Consider the following 14,440-nt stretch of genomic DNA (forward strand, 5'->3'; position numbering starts at 1 on the left):
CTTCTACCTCCTTCCCAAAATCCACAAACAATGATGCCCTGGTAGGCCCATCATATCAGTCTGATTCTGCTCCACAGAAATCATTTCCTCCCATCTTGACTCCATCCTCTCTCCTCTTGTCCACTCTTCCCACCTACATTTGTGATTCCTCTGATGCCCTCCATTTCCTGGCCCTATCAGCTTTCTCTTCACTCTTGATGTCCAATCACTCTACACCTCCACTCCTACCAGAAGAGTCTGAAGGCCCTCTGCTTCTTCCTTGAGTGGAGGCCCGAACAACCCCCATCCACCACCACTCACTTCCAACTGGCTGAACTTGTTCGGCCACTAAATAATTTTTCCTTTAACTAGCTTGCATCTTGCAAATAAAAGGTGTGGTTATGGGTACCCATATAGGCTCCAATTATGCCTATCCCTTTGAGGGTTATGTAGAACACTCCTTGTCCCAGTCCTAATTAGGCCCATTCTCATAGGTCTATCCATTACATCAATGACTGCATTGGTGCCGCTTCATACTCTTGTCTGGATCTGAAAAACATATCATGTTTGCTTCCAATTTCTACCTCTCTTTTGCCTTTACATGGTACATCTCCGACACTTCCCTTCCCAGCACCCGGAGGAACCCACACAGAGACAGGGAGAATGTGCTAATTCCACACAGTCACCTGAGGCCGGAATTGATGCTACCAGGAAACACATGTTCCCTTCACCATCACATCCGCCCTCCGCGCCCCCCCCCCCCCCCCGAGCATTCTGCAACACCCTCGTCCACTCCTCCATTATGTACAATCCCGCATCTCCTTCCCACAACACCTCTCCTCACAAACGCAGAAGGTGCATCACCTGCCCCTTTACCTCCTCCCTCCTCATCATTCAATGTCCCAAGCACTCCTTTCAGGTTAAGCAGCATTTCACTTGCATCTCCTACTATTGTATTCAAAGTCCCCCATTGTGGTCTCCTCTACATTGGGGAGATTAAACACAGACTGGGTGACTGCATTGTGGAACACCTTCACTCAGTGACCCCAACCTTCCTTATTCTCATGCCCACATTCTGTCCTCGGCCTCTGCAGTGCTCCAGTGAAACTCAAAACAAGATGGAGGAGCAGCATCTCATCTTCTAATTAGGCCTCAGGAATCAACACTGAGTACAACAACTTCAGACTGTGACCTTTCTCTTTCATCTTAAAACCCTTTTTAAAAAAATCCCATACATTTATTGTCTCAATGCAAAGACCCTCCCACCCTCTTCCACACCAGGTCATCTGTCTTTTGCTAAGGTTTCTCCATCTTGTTGCAATCTTTCACAGCTACAGTTTAATATTTAACACATTCTTCTTCTCTTTAGTTCTGATGAAGCGTCAAAAGGACTCAAAATGTTAAGTCTGTTTTCTCTCCCTACAGATGCTGCCAGACCTGCTGAGTTTTTCCACTATTCTTTGTTCTTGTTTCTGATTCCATTTTGCTTGTTCTCCCTGCCTATTCTGTCCACCCCCCTCATGATTTTAAATACCTCTAGCAATTCTCCTCTCAATCTCTTTTCACTAAGGAAAACAGTCCTAACTTCTCTAATCTATCTTCATAACTGAAGTTCTTCATCCCTGGAACCACTGCTGCGAATCTTTTCTTCACCCGCTCTAACACCTCACCTTCTCATCTTTCCTAAAGTGTGATATCCAGAACTGAATGCAATACTCTAGCTGAGGCCAAACTAGTGACTTGTACAAATTCAACACAACCTTCTTGCTCCAGTACTCTACGTTGCTATTAATAAAACCCAAGATACTGTATGGTTTATGAACTGTTCTCTCAACTTGTCCCGTCACTTTCAATGATTTATGCACATATACACACACATAAATATTGTTAAATAACTCTTTCACAGTGACAAATTTTCAAACCATATTTAGCTTAAGACAAATGACAATCCTTCTTTTACCATGTTCACCAATAACATGGTGGTTTTGAATAGATTATCCAGTTTCTAAAAGTGGTCAAGCTGTAGAGACAATTCAGTACTTTACTTTCAATACATTAATCCAGATAAAAATGTGAATAAGCTGTATGGGGAAAAAAAGCCTCCTAACTTACCAGAAGCTTTAACAGCCAGAACCTAGACTTGTAGTAGCAGGTTTTTGTGGGATTGATCAGAAATAGGAACATGAACCCATATAGTATGAGCGGGTTGACCTGCATTGGAATTAAGTTGTATGACCCATACAAACTGATGAACAGACTCAAACCCCATAGGACACCGAGGAAACCAGCAATCTGTAAAAAGATAAATAGTTTCATCTATGTTGTACAGACAAACACACTTGTACATCAATAAGCCAATTCCCCTCCATTATGCACTTGAAAATATGATGCAATTAACATCTAATCCACTTTGATCCCATTGTGTACATGGACTAGACGCCAGCAGGGCTGTGGGGAATGGACTAAATAGCCCTCATTAAAAGAAAATAATCTTGAATGGAACTTTACCAGATACATATGATGTAATGATCCTAGTTTAACAGAGCGTCCTGAACAAGGATAACATAGGTTTTGGCTTGGATGAGTAAAGGTGAAAGCATGAACTTTTCTCCCCCTTTAGTTTTTGCATCTTCCAGGTATTTGCATCATTAGTGCAGGGTTGTATTGTTTAATTGTTTGGATAATCATTGGTGGGCCGAACCGTCTTCAGATGTGAATATATGTGTAGCACTGACATTTCCCAAATTTACAAATTTGTAAAAGAAACCACAATCTGAAAATGGGAAATCTATTACCCAATAACCCTGAATAAGTATGTCCTTGATTATGTTGCTCTATGTTTATGATCAAGACATGTTTTCAATTTTTTGAGCATATACATCTTAAGACAGGAACTTGAGCTTCAAAGTGCCTTCTATCAGGTTTAGTGAGGAAATAGATTCCTAATATGGGTGATGTAGGTAATAATTTAGAATTACTTTGCCCCTGATCCATCTGTATTTCCAGGCCAATAGGGTAATCAGTTCTCCCAAAAGTGTGATTTCTCATCTAATTTTTCTCTTGCCCTGTTTTTAAAAAAAATCGTGCTTCAACTTTTTTCCAAGAGTCATTTATACTCGATAAAAAGAAAAGTGGTCATGGTTACAAGCAATTCCACTTGCATTGAATTATTTTGCCATGGCAGCAGGGGTCACAGTTCCCAGACCCCACTTGCGGAGTTCCTCATCTCCAAGCCATCCTCTGTAGCTGCAGCAGGTTCTTTCAATTTGATGGGTGCCAGGATGTATGGAGATTCTCCAAAAAAGAAATGAGGACCATAATGTTCCGAGACCCAAATATTAATTGAATTTAAACCCTGACCTCATGGTAATCATGCGTTCTCCTTTCCTCTACATGGAAGCTCTCGACACCTGCCACACAGAATTTATAAGGTAGAGAAGAGAGCGATTTAGTGTAACATGGGAGTGAATGTTCTGTTTTCCTGTGAAAAGACATGTTCTGCTGGAGAATAAGGCCTTGGTAGCATTAACTGAAGTGAAAGACTATAAAGAAGGCGAAAAAGATCACCATTCCTTGGGCATGGGGTCCCATGCCAAACAAAGGCAACTCCTTGGCAGCAGGACAAGACCATGTGAAGCTTGGATAACTGCAATCCTTGGACAGTGCATTTAAGCTCTGGCATTATGTGAAGTGCTGTTGAATAATGCTTTTCTGAGGTGGTCTTGTGCCCACTGGGGTTCTGTGAAAACATTACTATTTGAAAATATTACATGTTTGAAATAAGCCCAGAAGAAACGCATAAGAAAATGTGAAAAACACTCTGAATGGACTGCACAGACAGCAAATGAAATAACCAACACAGGCAGTGCACAGACACTCAGTGTCAAGGCACACATTTAAGAGAATAGTTTTCCCACTAGAAGCTGAACCTAGATTGATTGAGGATGGTTATTCAGGGCTGACCCAAACACATTGCCTACGAAAGTATGCGTAGCTATGATTAATACAAATAAGTAAGGTGAAATCCGTTTTAAACATGGAGGTATAAAATGTGATCATTGTAAGCATTGTAATTATTGGCTAGGAGTACTGAGCAATTAAATTGGACTTAGTGAATGAACAGATTAAGAAAACATCAAATCACTATGGAAGTTCATACTTGCCGTAGGCCTGTCAATCACATCTGAAATGACTAACCTCAAAGAGATGCTGATGGGACAAATTACTCCTGGGGTTCAGTTCAAATATTAGCACATGGTTGACTCCAGCCTGCCGCCAACCATATGTGTTGATGCCGAGCAGAAAGAGAAACTCAATCAGAAGGAATCCACCACGATAAATACGCACCAAGGGCCAAATGTTCCCCTCCTTTGATTTAACTGGAAAATGGAACAAAAAGTGTGAAAAGCAGCTGAGCTGCTAGGTAGACACTAACGACCTGGATGGAACCTAAACTTTTCACATGAAGACACAAGGACCATCTTGACAAATGTATTTTGATGCATCATCCTCTGGTCCACTTTCTCCAGCATCTAAGATTCACTTATTTCTCCACATCACCATCTTATCAGTCACTGCTTTGGTGATGAGTCGGCCTAAATACAGCAATGTCTTCATCTAGTCCAGCTTACACATCCTGAGTGCACAGAATCAATGTTCCTCTCAGTAGAACTGCTGAATCACTATGTCTCAATTGCCTGCAAGTCCTTCAATTTGGCTTTGATCACATTTTTTTAACCTTGGAAGGCATGGTTATTTCAAATCTTTTGCAAATCAACAACAATTTGCATTTAAAGAGCTCATAGCAAAATGCCCATTGTTTCATTGGAACAGTGTCAACAAAATTTGAAATTCAGCCATGTCAGATGTTAGGTCAAGTGGCCAAAAGTTTAGTCAAACAGGTAGGTTTTAAGGACTGTCTTAAAGGGGAGCACGGTAGAAAAGTTTAGGAAAGGAAATTCAGAGCTTAGGTTGAGCTCTGAAAATCAAGTGCAGGAGGGCATAATTGGAGAAGCTTTGAGATCCGAGGGTGAGAGGAGGTTACAGAGATAGAAAGGGGCTAATTCAGCCAACAAGCTATCGTGCCTCACCTTTGATTACTTGACTCCTTTAACTAATACCGTTGGCCTATGTTCTAACCTCAGGTAGAATTCCAACATCCAAAGCCTTGCTGAAACTGCTTCAAGAAGTTTGGATTCTACTTTACACAAAACATTATTTCCCCCTCAAAAACAATGAGGTCTCTGATAATTTGTCCAAAATATGAATACTGTTCTCCTGTTTGAGGAGTCTCTGCTTATATACTTTTCCTGGGCAAGACAATAAAAAGAAAGATTAATACCTGATATTGAAAACAGAATACACTGTCCTGCTTTGTGCTTATCAATTCAACAACTTGATGTTGACTATTGTGACAAATCACAACAGCTGACAGTTGGAAATAGTGTAGCTCAGTTAGAGATTTAAAATCAAATGGTGGGCGGCACGGTAGCACAGTGGTTAGCACTGCTGCCTCACAGCACCAAGGACCCATGTTCGATTCCCGGCTTGGGTCACTGTCTGTGTGGAGTTTGCACATTCTCCCCGTGTTTGCGTGGGTTTCCTCCGGGTGCTCCGGTTTCCTCCCACAGTCCAAAGATGTGCGGGTTAGGTGGATTGGCCATGCTAATGTGTCAGGGCCTTAGTGTCAGGGGCACTAGCTAGGGTAAGTGTATGGGGTTATGCGGATAGGGGCTGGGTGGGATTGTGGTCAGTGCAGACTCGATGGGCCGAATGGCCTCCTTCTGCACTGTAGGATTCTATGATTTAAGACAATTGGAACAAAAACAGAAAATGCTGGAAAATCTCAGCAGGTCTGACAGCATCTGTGGAGAGAGAATGAGGTAACGTGTTGAGTTAGGATGATCCTTTGTCAGAGCAAATTTTCCAGCAATTTTCTGTTTTTGTTTCCGATTCCAGCATCCGCAGTATTTTGCCTTTATCTTAATGGATTATTGGATGTAGCTTACTTCTATTTTAAGCACATTGAAAAGAACAACAAAAGAACCTAGCACGCTGGGTTCATCATCAGAGTAAAAGAAGTAGCATCCCTTGTCAACTTGAAAGAGTGAAGAGACTAGCTTTTACCAGAAAAGAAGTACCTGAGAGGTAATTTTAGAGAGATATACAAGGTAATAAATGGTATAGACAGGGTAAATTAAGAAAATTGATTAAAATTAACCTGTGCTAGACAGTAAGGGTAGACAGACTAAAGTAGTAAATGATAATGCTAGCGTTGGTATCACAAGATAATTCCAGATGGAAAGAATGACTAATACTTGAATTGAGCTTCCAGGCAGAGCAGCGGTGGTAAAGCCTCTAGAACTGTTTAATACACTATTGCAGACAACAATGAGGTGAGTGTAAAGTCTTTTAGGATGGATGAATTAGGATCAGCCAAAAGGTGTTTCTCATCTGTGCACATTTTTTGATCTCACATTTAATGAAAAATGCCGGCAGCAGAAATTTCCTTCCCTCAACAAAGTATCCAAGCATCGTATCTGCAGGAGACAGAGTTACTGGAACTTGCAGGGAAAACTGTGCCAGTGATTACTATCAGTTTCTGCACATTTCTATTATTAGCCCCAAATGAAGTCCAAAAATTTGTTTTTTCCTCTTTTTTTAATCTATTTTATACGGGTACTTGGGAGACTTCCTCTTATTTATCACTTCTTAGTTTACAAGGGGAAGGATCAAGCCTCTCTTTCTTCCTCCTCCTGTCCAACAATACCTCCCCACAACTGACAACAAAAACAAGGATGAATGTGGCACAGTGCAATACCACAGCCAAAATCCTTCATTCATCAGACCCCTAATATGGGACATGGACCTAGTCACGGTAATGTTTGCACATTGTGTGAGAATTGTCCGAGAACATCTGCTCATTCTTTTATTTTTAAGGCAGATTCAATTTTATTTCCTATCAGTGTGCTCCGAGAGTCTGCTGCTGGATCATTCAAAATCTGCATATAGGCTGTAAAAACAATAAACTTTTCTATGTGATACCAGGCTGCAGTTGTAATTTATTACTGAGATTAGCCAAAAATATTAGGGCAGGGGCAAGGCAGTGAAAACTGATTGCAGTGCGTTATGGCCCGGCTATTCACCCAAAGAAACCAAACCTGAAACTGTCTTTACTGCACATTTTCTAACCAGGAATCACTGATTGGCAATCACAAATGAGAATACTGGTTAGTTCTCCCCTCCCTAGCTCAGTGGCCCTGAGGGCAACTTTACCTCCTCCACCAACTAATGTCTTGGCTGGGAACAGCTGATTCAGCGCAGATGAAGTAATTCATCCTGGGACCTTTTTCGTCTGCGTGACTCAGTATGGTTATTTTTACCTTGCTTCTGGTTTGTGGGGTCATGATGTAAAAATTATACACCACAGATTAGTCTTCTGATCTACAAAACTGTCTTTTGGGAGGGCAGAAAGATACAAAAGCCGCAATATAAACAGAGGATGCAAACTACTGACTCACTGCACTGCGTGAGAGCCTGGGCACCATAATCTTGTTGGTTACCCAGTGAGGTTCATGTAATGACAGCGCAGCAGAAGCTGCACCTCCGCAATTTGCTAGCTACCCTGTGTTCTTGTCAGTGATATACTTAGAGAGTATTTCCTGCAGGAGAAGCAAGACTGACGTTAATGTGAATAAGATCATGACAATGATCCTCAGTTTAAAATTAGTGAACATGGTCATCCTGATACCTTTTTCTTGAAGCTCTGAGAATGCATGAGCATCACAATTAGCAATTAGGGCAGCACGGTGGCACAATGGCCAGCACTGCTGCCTCACAGTGCCAGGGACACGGGTTCGATTCCCAGCTTGGGCCACTGTCTGCGGAGTTCTCCCCGTGGATTTCCTCCGGATGCTCCGGTTTCCTCCCACAGTCTAAAGATGTGCTGGTTAAGTGCATTGGCCATGCTAAATTCTCCCTCAGTGTACCTGAACAGGCGCCGGAGTGTGGCAACTAGGGGATTTTCACAGTAACTTCATTGCAATGTTGATGTAATTCTATTTGTGACACTAACAAATAAACTTAAACTGAAGAAGAGTCATACAGACTCGAAACGCTAACTCTATTTTCTCTCTCAACAGATGCTGTCAGATCTGCTGAGTTTTTCTAATGTTTTCTGTTTTTGTTATAATCAGCATGACTCCATTACAAGCAGAACCAGGAACTTGAAATGGAACAAGAAAGATGGGAAGTATAGCACACTGAAATCTTCTTAAACTGCGTGACTTCAGATCATTACTGTTACAGTATGTTATTATTGCTCACATTATGTGTCAGTTACTTTTGGGCAGAAAATTTGCACATATTTAAAAAGGGAAGTAGATCCCATAATGGGGGAGTAGATAAAAAGTCTGCTGGGTGTGGCACTGAGCTGTACAAACCATAATTTCCTTTTCGTGTGTGCTGAGTTAGCTGGTCTCAACTTGCCATTACAATTGTTCTCAGTACTGTGGAGCGATGGACAGGATAAATCATGGGGGGTTCTCACTCCTGATTCCAATCCAGTCATCCTTGCTGGAGAATTTGAGAATGCGTATGTCAAGTGAGGGCAGGTTAGTGTTCAGCTGTATTAATATTCCCACAGTTGAATACTCAAAGGCTGAGGTACCAGAAGGTGACCAGAGCCAACACGAACTACCCCTCAGAATGAAATAGCACCTTCATGGAAACCGAAGGAAAAACTGGTTGGAACATGAAAGCAAATGGGAAAAGGACCTTGGTATGACTATATTAGACAGGTCCCCAGAGTATTATCCCCTATTGACTATACCAGACATATTATCCCCTGAAGCAAGGTTAGTGGAGGGGTTGAATACCCGTTCTGGTAATACACCAATGCGAGAAACAACAATGTGGCATCATCACTTCAAAAAGGTTAGAAAGGTTAAACAGACAGACACAAACCCAAATCCTTTTGAACACAGATGACTTTTACGTACATGCTCCTGACACTTACCGACGAGTATCAGAGCAGCAAGTAGTACAACAAAAATTCCAAAGTACATTCCCACCCTGAATATGGTCCACGCAGGGGCTGGCTGTAAGAAAAGAAAGAAATAATGAAGCAGATAAGATAGGATAAAACACACAGGAACAATAACTCTTGTTAAAAGTATGAAACAACTCCAAATGTTCCTAAACAGTAATAATTCACATGCCTAAACTCCTTATACAAATCCCTGCTGAGTTTTAGGAATGCAAGGCACATTTTATTCAAATGATTTAACTAAAACAATGGGGTGAAATAACTTTGTTCTTTGCTGTAATTTTGGCATCTTTCCAACACCCATGGTGATGTACCAACCAAACTTTGGAAGACAATGAAACATGTCTGGGAGGGTTCAAACTAGATTGGCAGGGGAATGGGACCCAAAACAGTAGGGAGACAGAAGAGAAGTTAAAGAGAGCCCATTAAGTAGTAAAGGCAGTGTCAGTAATCCTAGTACCAGACAGATCAGGCAAAAGCAAGACCGAGAGCAAGGGAAGTCCAGATTAAACTGCATTTATTTCAATGCAAGAGGCCTGACGGGCAAGGCAGATGAACTCAGGGCATGGATGGGTACGTGGGACTGGGATATTATAGCAATTACTGAAACATGGCTAAGGGAGGGACTGGACTGGCAGCTCAATGTTCCAGGGTACAGATGCTATAGGAAAGATAGAACATGAGGTAAGACAGGAGGGGGAGTTGCACTTTTGATTAGGGAAAACATCACGGCCCGTACTGAAAGGGGATATATCTGAGGGTTCGGCCACTGAGTCTATGTGGGTAGAACTGAGTAATAAGAAGTAATTGATAGGGTTGTACTATAGGCCCCCAAATAGTCAGTGGGAAATTGAGGAGCAAATATGTAAGGAGATTACAGATAGCTCCAAGAAAAATAGGGTGGTAATAGTCGGAGATTTTAACTTTCCCAACATTGACTGGGACAGCCATAGTATTAGAGGATTGGATGGAGAGAAATTTGTTGAGTGTATTCAGGAGGAATTTCTCATTCTGTATGTGGATGGCCCGACTAGAGAGGGAGCAAAACTTGACCTCCTCTTGGGAAATAAGGAAGGGCAGATGACAGAAGTGTTAGTGAGGGATCACGTTGGGACCAGTGACCATAATTCTATTAGTTTTAAGATAGCTATGGAGAATGATAGGTCTGGCCCAAAAGTTAAAATTCTAAATTAGGGCAAGGCCAATTTTGATGGTATCAGGCAGGAACTTTCAAAAGTTAATTGGGGGAGTCTGTGGGAAGGCAAAGGGACGTCTGGTAAGTGGCTGGCTTTCAAAAGTGTGTTAATCAGGGTTCAGGGTAAGCACATTCCTCTTAGAGTGAAGAGCAAGGCTGGCAGAAGTAGGGAACCCTGGATGACTCGGGATATTGAGGCCCTGGTCAAGAGAAGAAAGAGACACATGACATGCATAGGCAGCTGGGATCAAGTAGATCCCTTGAAGAGTATAGGGGGTGTAGGAGTAGAGATAAGAGAGAAATCAGGAGAGCAAAAAAGGCGACACGAGATTGTTTTGGCAGATAAGGCAAAGGAGACAAATACATAAAGGGCAAAAGAGTAACAAGGGAGAGAGTAGGGCCTCTTAAGGATCAACAAGGTCATCTATGTGCGGATCCACAAGGGATGGGCGAGATCCTAAATGAATATTTCTCATCCGTATTTACTGTTGAGACAAGCATGGATGTTAGGAAACTTGGGGAAATAAATAGTGATGTCTTGAGGAGTGTACATATTACAGAGAAAGAGGTGCTGGAAGTCTTAAAGCACATCAAGGTAGATAAATCCCCGGGACCAGATGAAGTGTATCCCAGGACATTGTGGGAGGCTAGGGAGGAAATTGCAGGTTCCCTAGCCGAGATATTTGAATCATCGATAGTCATGGGTGAGGTGCCTGAAGATTGGAGAGTGGCAAATGTTGTGCCTTTGTTTAAAAATGGCAGGGAAAAGCCTGGGAACTGCAGGCCAGTGAGCCTCTCATCTGTGATGGGTAAGTTGTTGGGAGGTATTTTGAGAGACAGGATCTACAGGCATTGAGAGAGGCAAGGACTGATTAGGGACAGTCAGCATGGCTTTGTGAGTGGAAAATCATGTCTCACAAATTTGATTGAGTTTTTTGAAGGGGTAACCAAGAAGGTAGATGAGGGCAGTGCAGTTGATGTTGTCTACATGGACTTTGCAAGGCCTTTGACAAGGTACCCCATGGTAGGTTGTTGCATAAGGTTAAATCTCAAGGGATCCAGGGTGAGGTATCTAAATGGATACAAAATTAGCTTCTTGCCAGAAGCCAGAGGGTGGGGGCCTGTGATCAGTGGTGTGCCTCAGGGATTAATGCTGGGTCCACTGTTATTTGTCATTTATATTAATGATTTGGATGAGAATTTAGGAGGCATGGTTAATACAGCATTTGGGACGTCTTGTTGAAGTTGTACAAGACATTGGTAAGGCCACACTTGGAATACTGTGTACAGTTCTGGTCACCCTATTATAGAAAGAATATTATTAAACTAGAAAGAGTGCAGAAAAGATTTACTAGGATGCTACCTGGACTTGATGGTTTGAGTTATAAGGAGAGGCTGGATAGACTGGGACTTTTTTCTCTGGAGTGTAGCAGGCTGAGGGGTGATCTTATAGAGGTCTATAAAATAATGAAGGGCACAGATCAGCTTGATAGTCGATATCTTTTCCCAAAGGTAGGGAAGTCGAAAACTAGAGAGCATAGATTTAAGGTGAGAGGGGAAAGATACAAAAGTGTCCAGAGGGGCAGTTTTTTTCACAGAGGGTGGTGAATGTCTGGAACAAGCTGCCAGAGGTAGTAGTAGAGGCAGGTACAATTTTGTCTTTTAAAAAGCATTTAGACAGTTACATGGGTAAGATGGGTATAGAGCGATATGGGCCAAATGTGGGCAATTGGGATTAGTTTAGGGGTTTAAAAAAAAAGGGCGGCATGGACAAGTTGGCCGAAGGGCCTGTTTCCATGCTGTAAACCTCTATGACTCTATGTTTTGTCACTGTATTAGGAATGCGTGCCAAAGCACTGTGAAGTTATAAGAAACGTTTTACTGGATCTTTTCAAAGGTACCAATACATAGAACATAGAACATAACAGCGCAGTACAAGCCCTTCGGCCCTCGATGTTGCGCCGACCGGGGAACCAATCTAAAGCCCCTCTAATCTACACTATTCCAATATCATCCATATGTTTATCCAATAACCATTTGAATACTCTCTGAGTAAAGAACCTACCTCTAACATCTGTCCTATATCTCTCACCCCTCAATTTAAAGCTATGTCCCCTTGTGCTAGCCATCACCATCCGAGGAAAAAGGCTCTCACTATCCACCCTATCTAATCCTCTGATCATCTTGTATGCCTCCATTAAGTCACCTCTTAACCTTCTTCTCTCTAACAAAAACAACCTCAAGCCCCTCAGCCTTTCCTCATACGATTTTCCCACCATACCAGGCAACATTCTGGTAAATCTCCTCTGCACCCTTTCCAACACTTCCACATCTTTCCTATAATGCGGCGACCAGAACTGTACGCAATACTCCAAATGCAGCCGCACCAGAGTTTTGTACAGTTGCAGCATGACCTCCTGGCTCCGAAACTCAATCCCTCTACCAACAAAAGCTAACACACCATACGCCTTCTTAACAACCCTATCAACCTGGGTGCCAACTTTCAGGGATCTATGCACATGGACACCCAGATCCCTCTGTTCATCCACACTACCAAGTATCTTACCATTAGCCCAGTACTCTGTATTCCTGTTACTCCTTCCAAAGTGAATCACCTCACACTTTTCCGCATTAAACTCCATTTGCCACCTCTCAGCCCAGCTCTGCAGCTTATCCACGTCCCTCTGTAACCTGCCACTTCCCTTCGCACTGTCTACAACTCCACCGACTTTAGTGTCATCTGCAAATTTACTAATCCATCCTTCCACGCCCTCATCCAGGTCATTAATAAAAATGACAAACAGCAGTGGCCCCAAAACAGATCCTTGCGGTACACCACTAGTAACTGAACTCCAGGCTGAATATTTCCCATCAACCACCACCCTCTGTTTTCTACAGCTAGCCAATTCCTGATCCAAACCACTAAATCACTCTCAATCCCATGTGTCCGTATTTTCTGCAAAAGCTTATCATGGGGAACCTTATCAAACGCTTTGCTGAAATCCATATACACCACATCAAGCGCTTTACCCTCATCCACCTCTTTGGTCACCTTCTCAAAGAACTCAGTAAGGTTTGTGAGGCACGACCTACCCTTCACAAAACCGTGCTGACTATCCCTAATCAAATTATTCCATTCTAGGTGATTATGAATCCTATCTCTTATAATCCTTTCCAATACTTTGCCCACAACAGAAGTAAGGCTCACCGGTCTATAATTACCAGGGTTGTCCCTACTCCCCTTCTTGAACAAGGGGACAACATTTGCTATCCTCCAGTCTTCTGGCACTGTTCCTATAGACAATGACGACACAAAGATCAAAGCCAAAAGCTCTGCAATCTCCTCTCTAGCCTCCCAGAGAATCCTAGGATAAATCCCATCCGGCCCAGGGGACTTATCTATTTTTACCCTTTCCAGAATTGCTAACACCTCCTCCTTATGAACATCAATCCCATCCAGTCCAACAGCCTGCATCTCAGTACTGCCCTCGACAACACTGTCCCTCTCCAGTGTGAATACCGACGAAAAATATTCATTTAGTGCCTCTCCTATCTCTTCAGACTCCACGCACAACTTCCCACAAACATGCAAGAACAAAACGTTACGTAAACCTATGGAGCTCCAAGCAGCATTTTTACACATGAAAGCTCCTGTTTTTAAAAATTCATTCATAAAATGTGGGGGTCATTGGATAGAGAATATTTATAACCCATCTTTAATCAGAAGGTGGTGGTGAGCTGCCTTCTGGAAATGCAGTAAGAAGTCTCACAACACCAGGTTAAAGGTTCTTTAACCTGGTGTTGTGAGACTTCTTACCGTGTTTACTCCAGTCCAACGCCGGCATCTCCACTTCTGGAAATGCTGCAGTCCATGTAGTATTGGTACACTCAGTGTTGTTAGCAAGGGCTTTGCAGGATTTTGACCCAGCGACAGAGAAGGAACAGTGAAATATTTCCAATCACAGGTGAGTGATTTGGAGGAGAACCTGCAGATGGTGGTCCTGTATATCTGCTGCCCTTGTCCTCCTGAACGGCAGTGGTTGTGGATTTGGAAAGTGCTGCCTAAGGAGCCTTGGCGAGTTCTGCAGTGCATCTTGTAGATAGTACACACTACTGCATTGGTGGTGGAGAAAGTGAATGTTTGGGAATGGGAGCCAATCAAGCGAGCTGTTTTGTTGTGGATGGTGTCAATCTTCTTGAGTTGTCAGAGCTACACTCAT

The 14,440-nt window shown here is 42.6% G+C and overlaps 1 protein-coding gene across 1 annotated transcript in view; it reads right to left on the reverse strand.

The window, feature by feature from the left end:
- The window catches only part of xpr1a (xenotropic and polytropic retrovirus receptor 1a), a 323,914-nt gene that overhangs the window by 76,799 nt on the left and 232,675 nt on the right, over positions 1-14,440 (reverse strand). Inside the window, exons 7-9 of the mRNA XM_078217964.1 lie at positions 8,996-9,077; positions 4,177-4,358; positions 2,092-2,271 (exon numbers count right to left, since the gene is read on the reverse strand). Of these exons, the coding sequence (XP_078074090.1) occupies positions 2,092-2,271; positions 4,177-4,358; positions 8,996-9,077 (444 nt within the window). The remainder of the gene's footprint in view (positions 1-2,091; positions 2,272-4,176; positions 4,359-8,995; positions 9,078-14,440) is intronic.

Source organism: Mustelus asterias, chromosome 8 (genome assembly GCF_964213995.1).
Source record: "Mustelus asterias chromosome 8, sMusAst1.hap1.1, whole genome shotgun sequence".
Classification (NCBI taxonomy): Eukaryota; Metazoa; Chordata; class Chondrichthyes; order Carcharhiniformes; family Triakidae; genus Mustelus; species Mustelus asterias.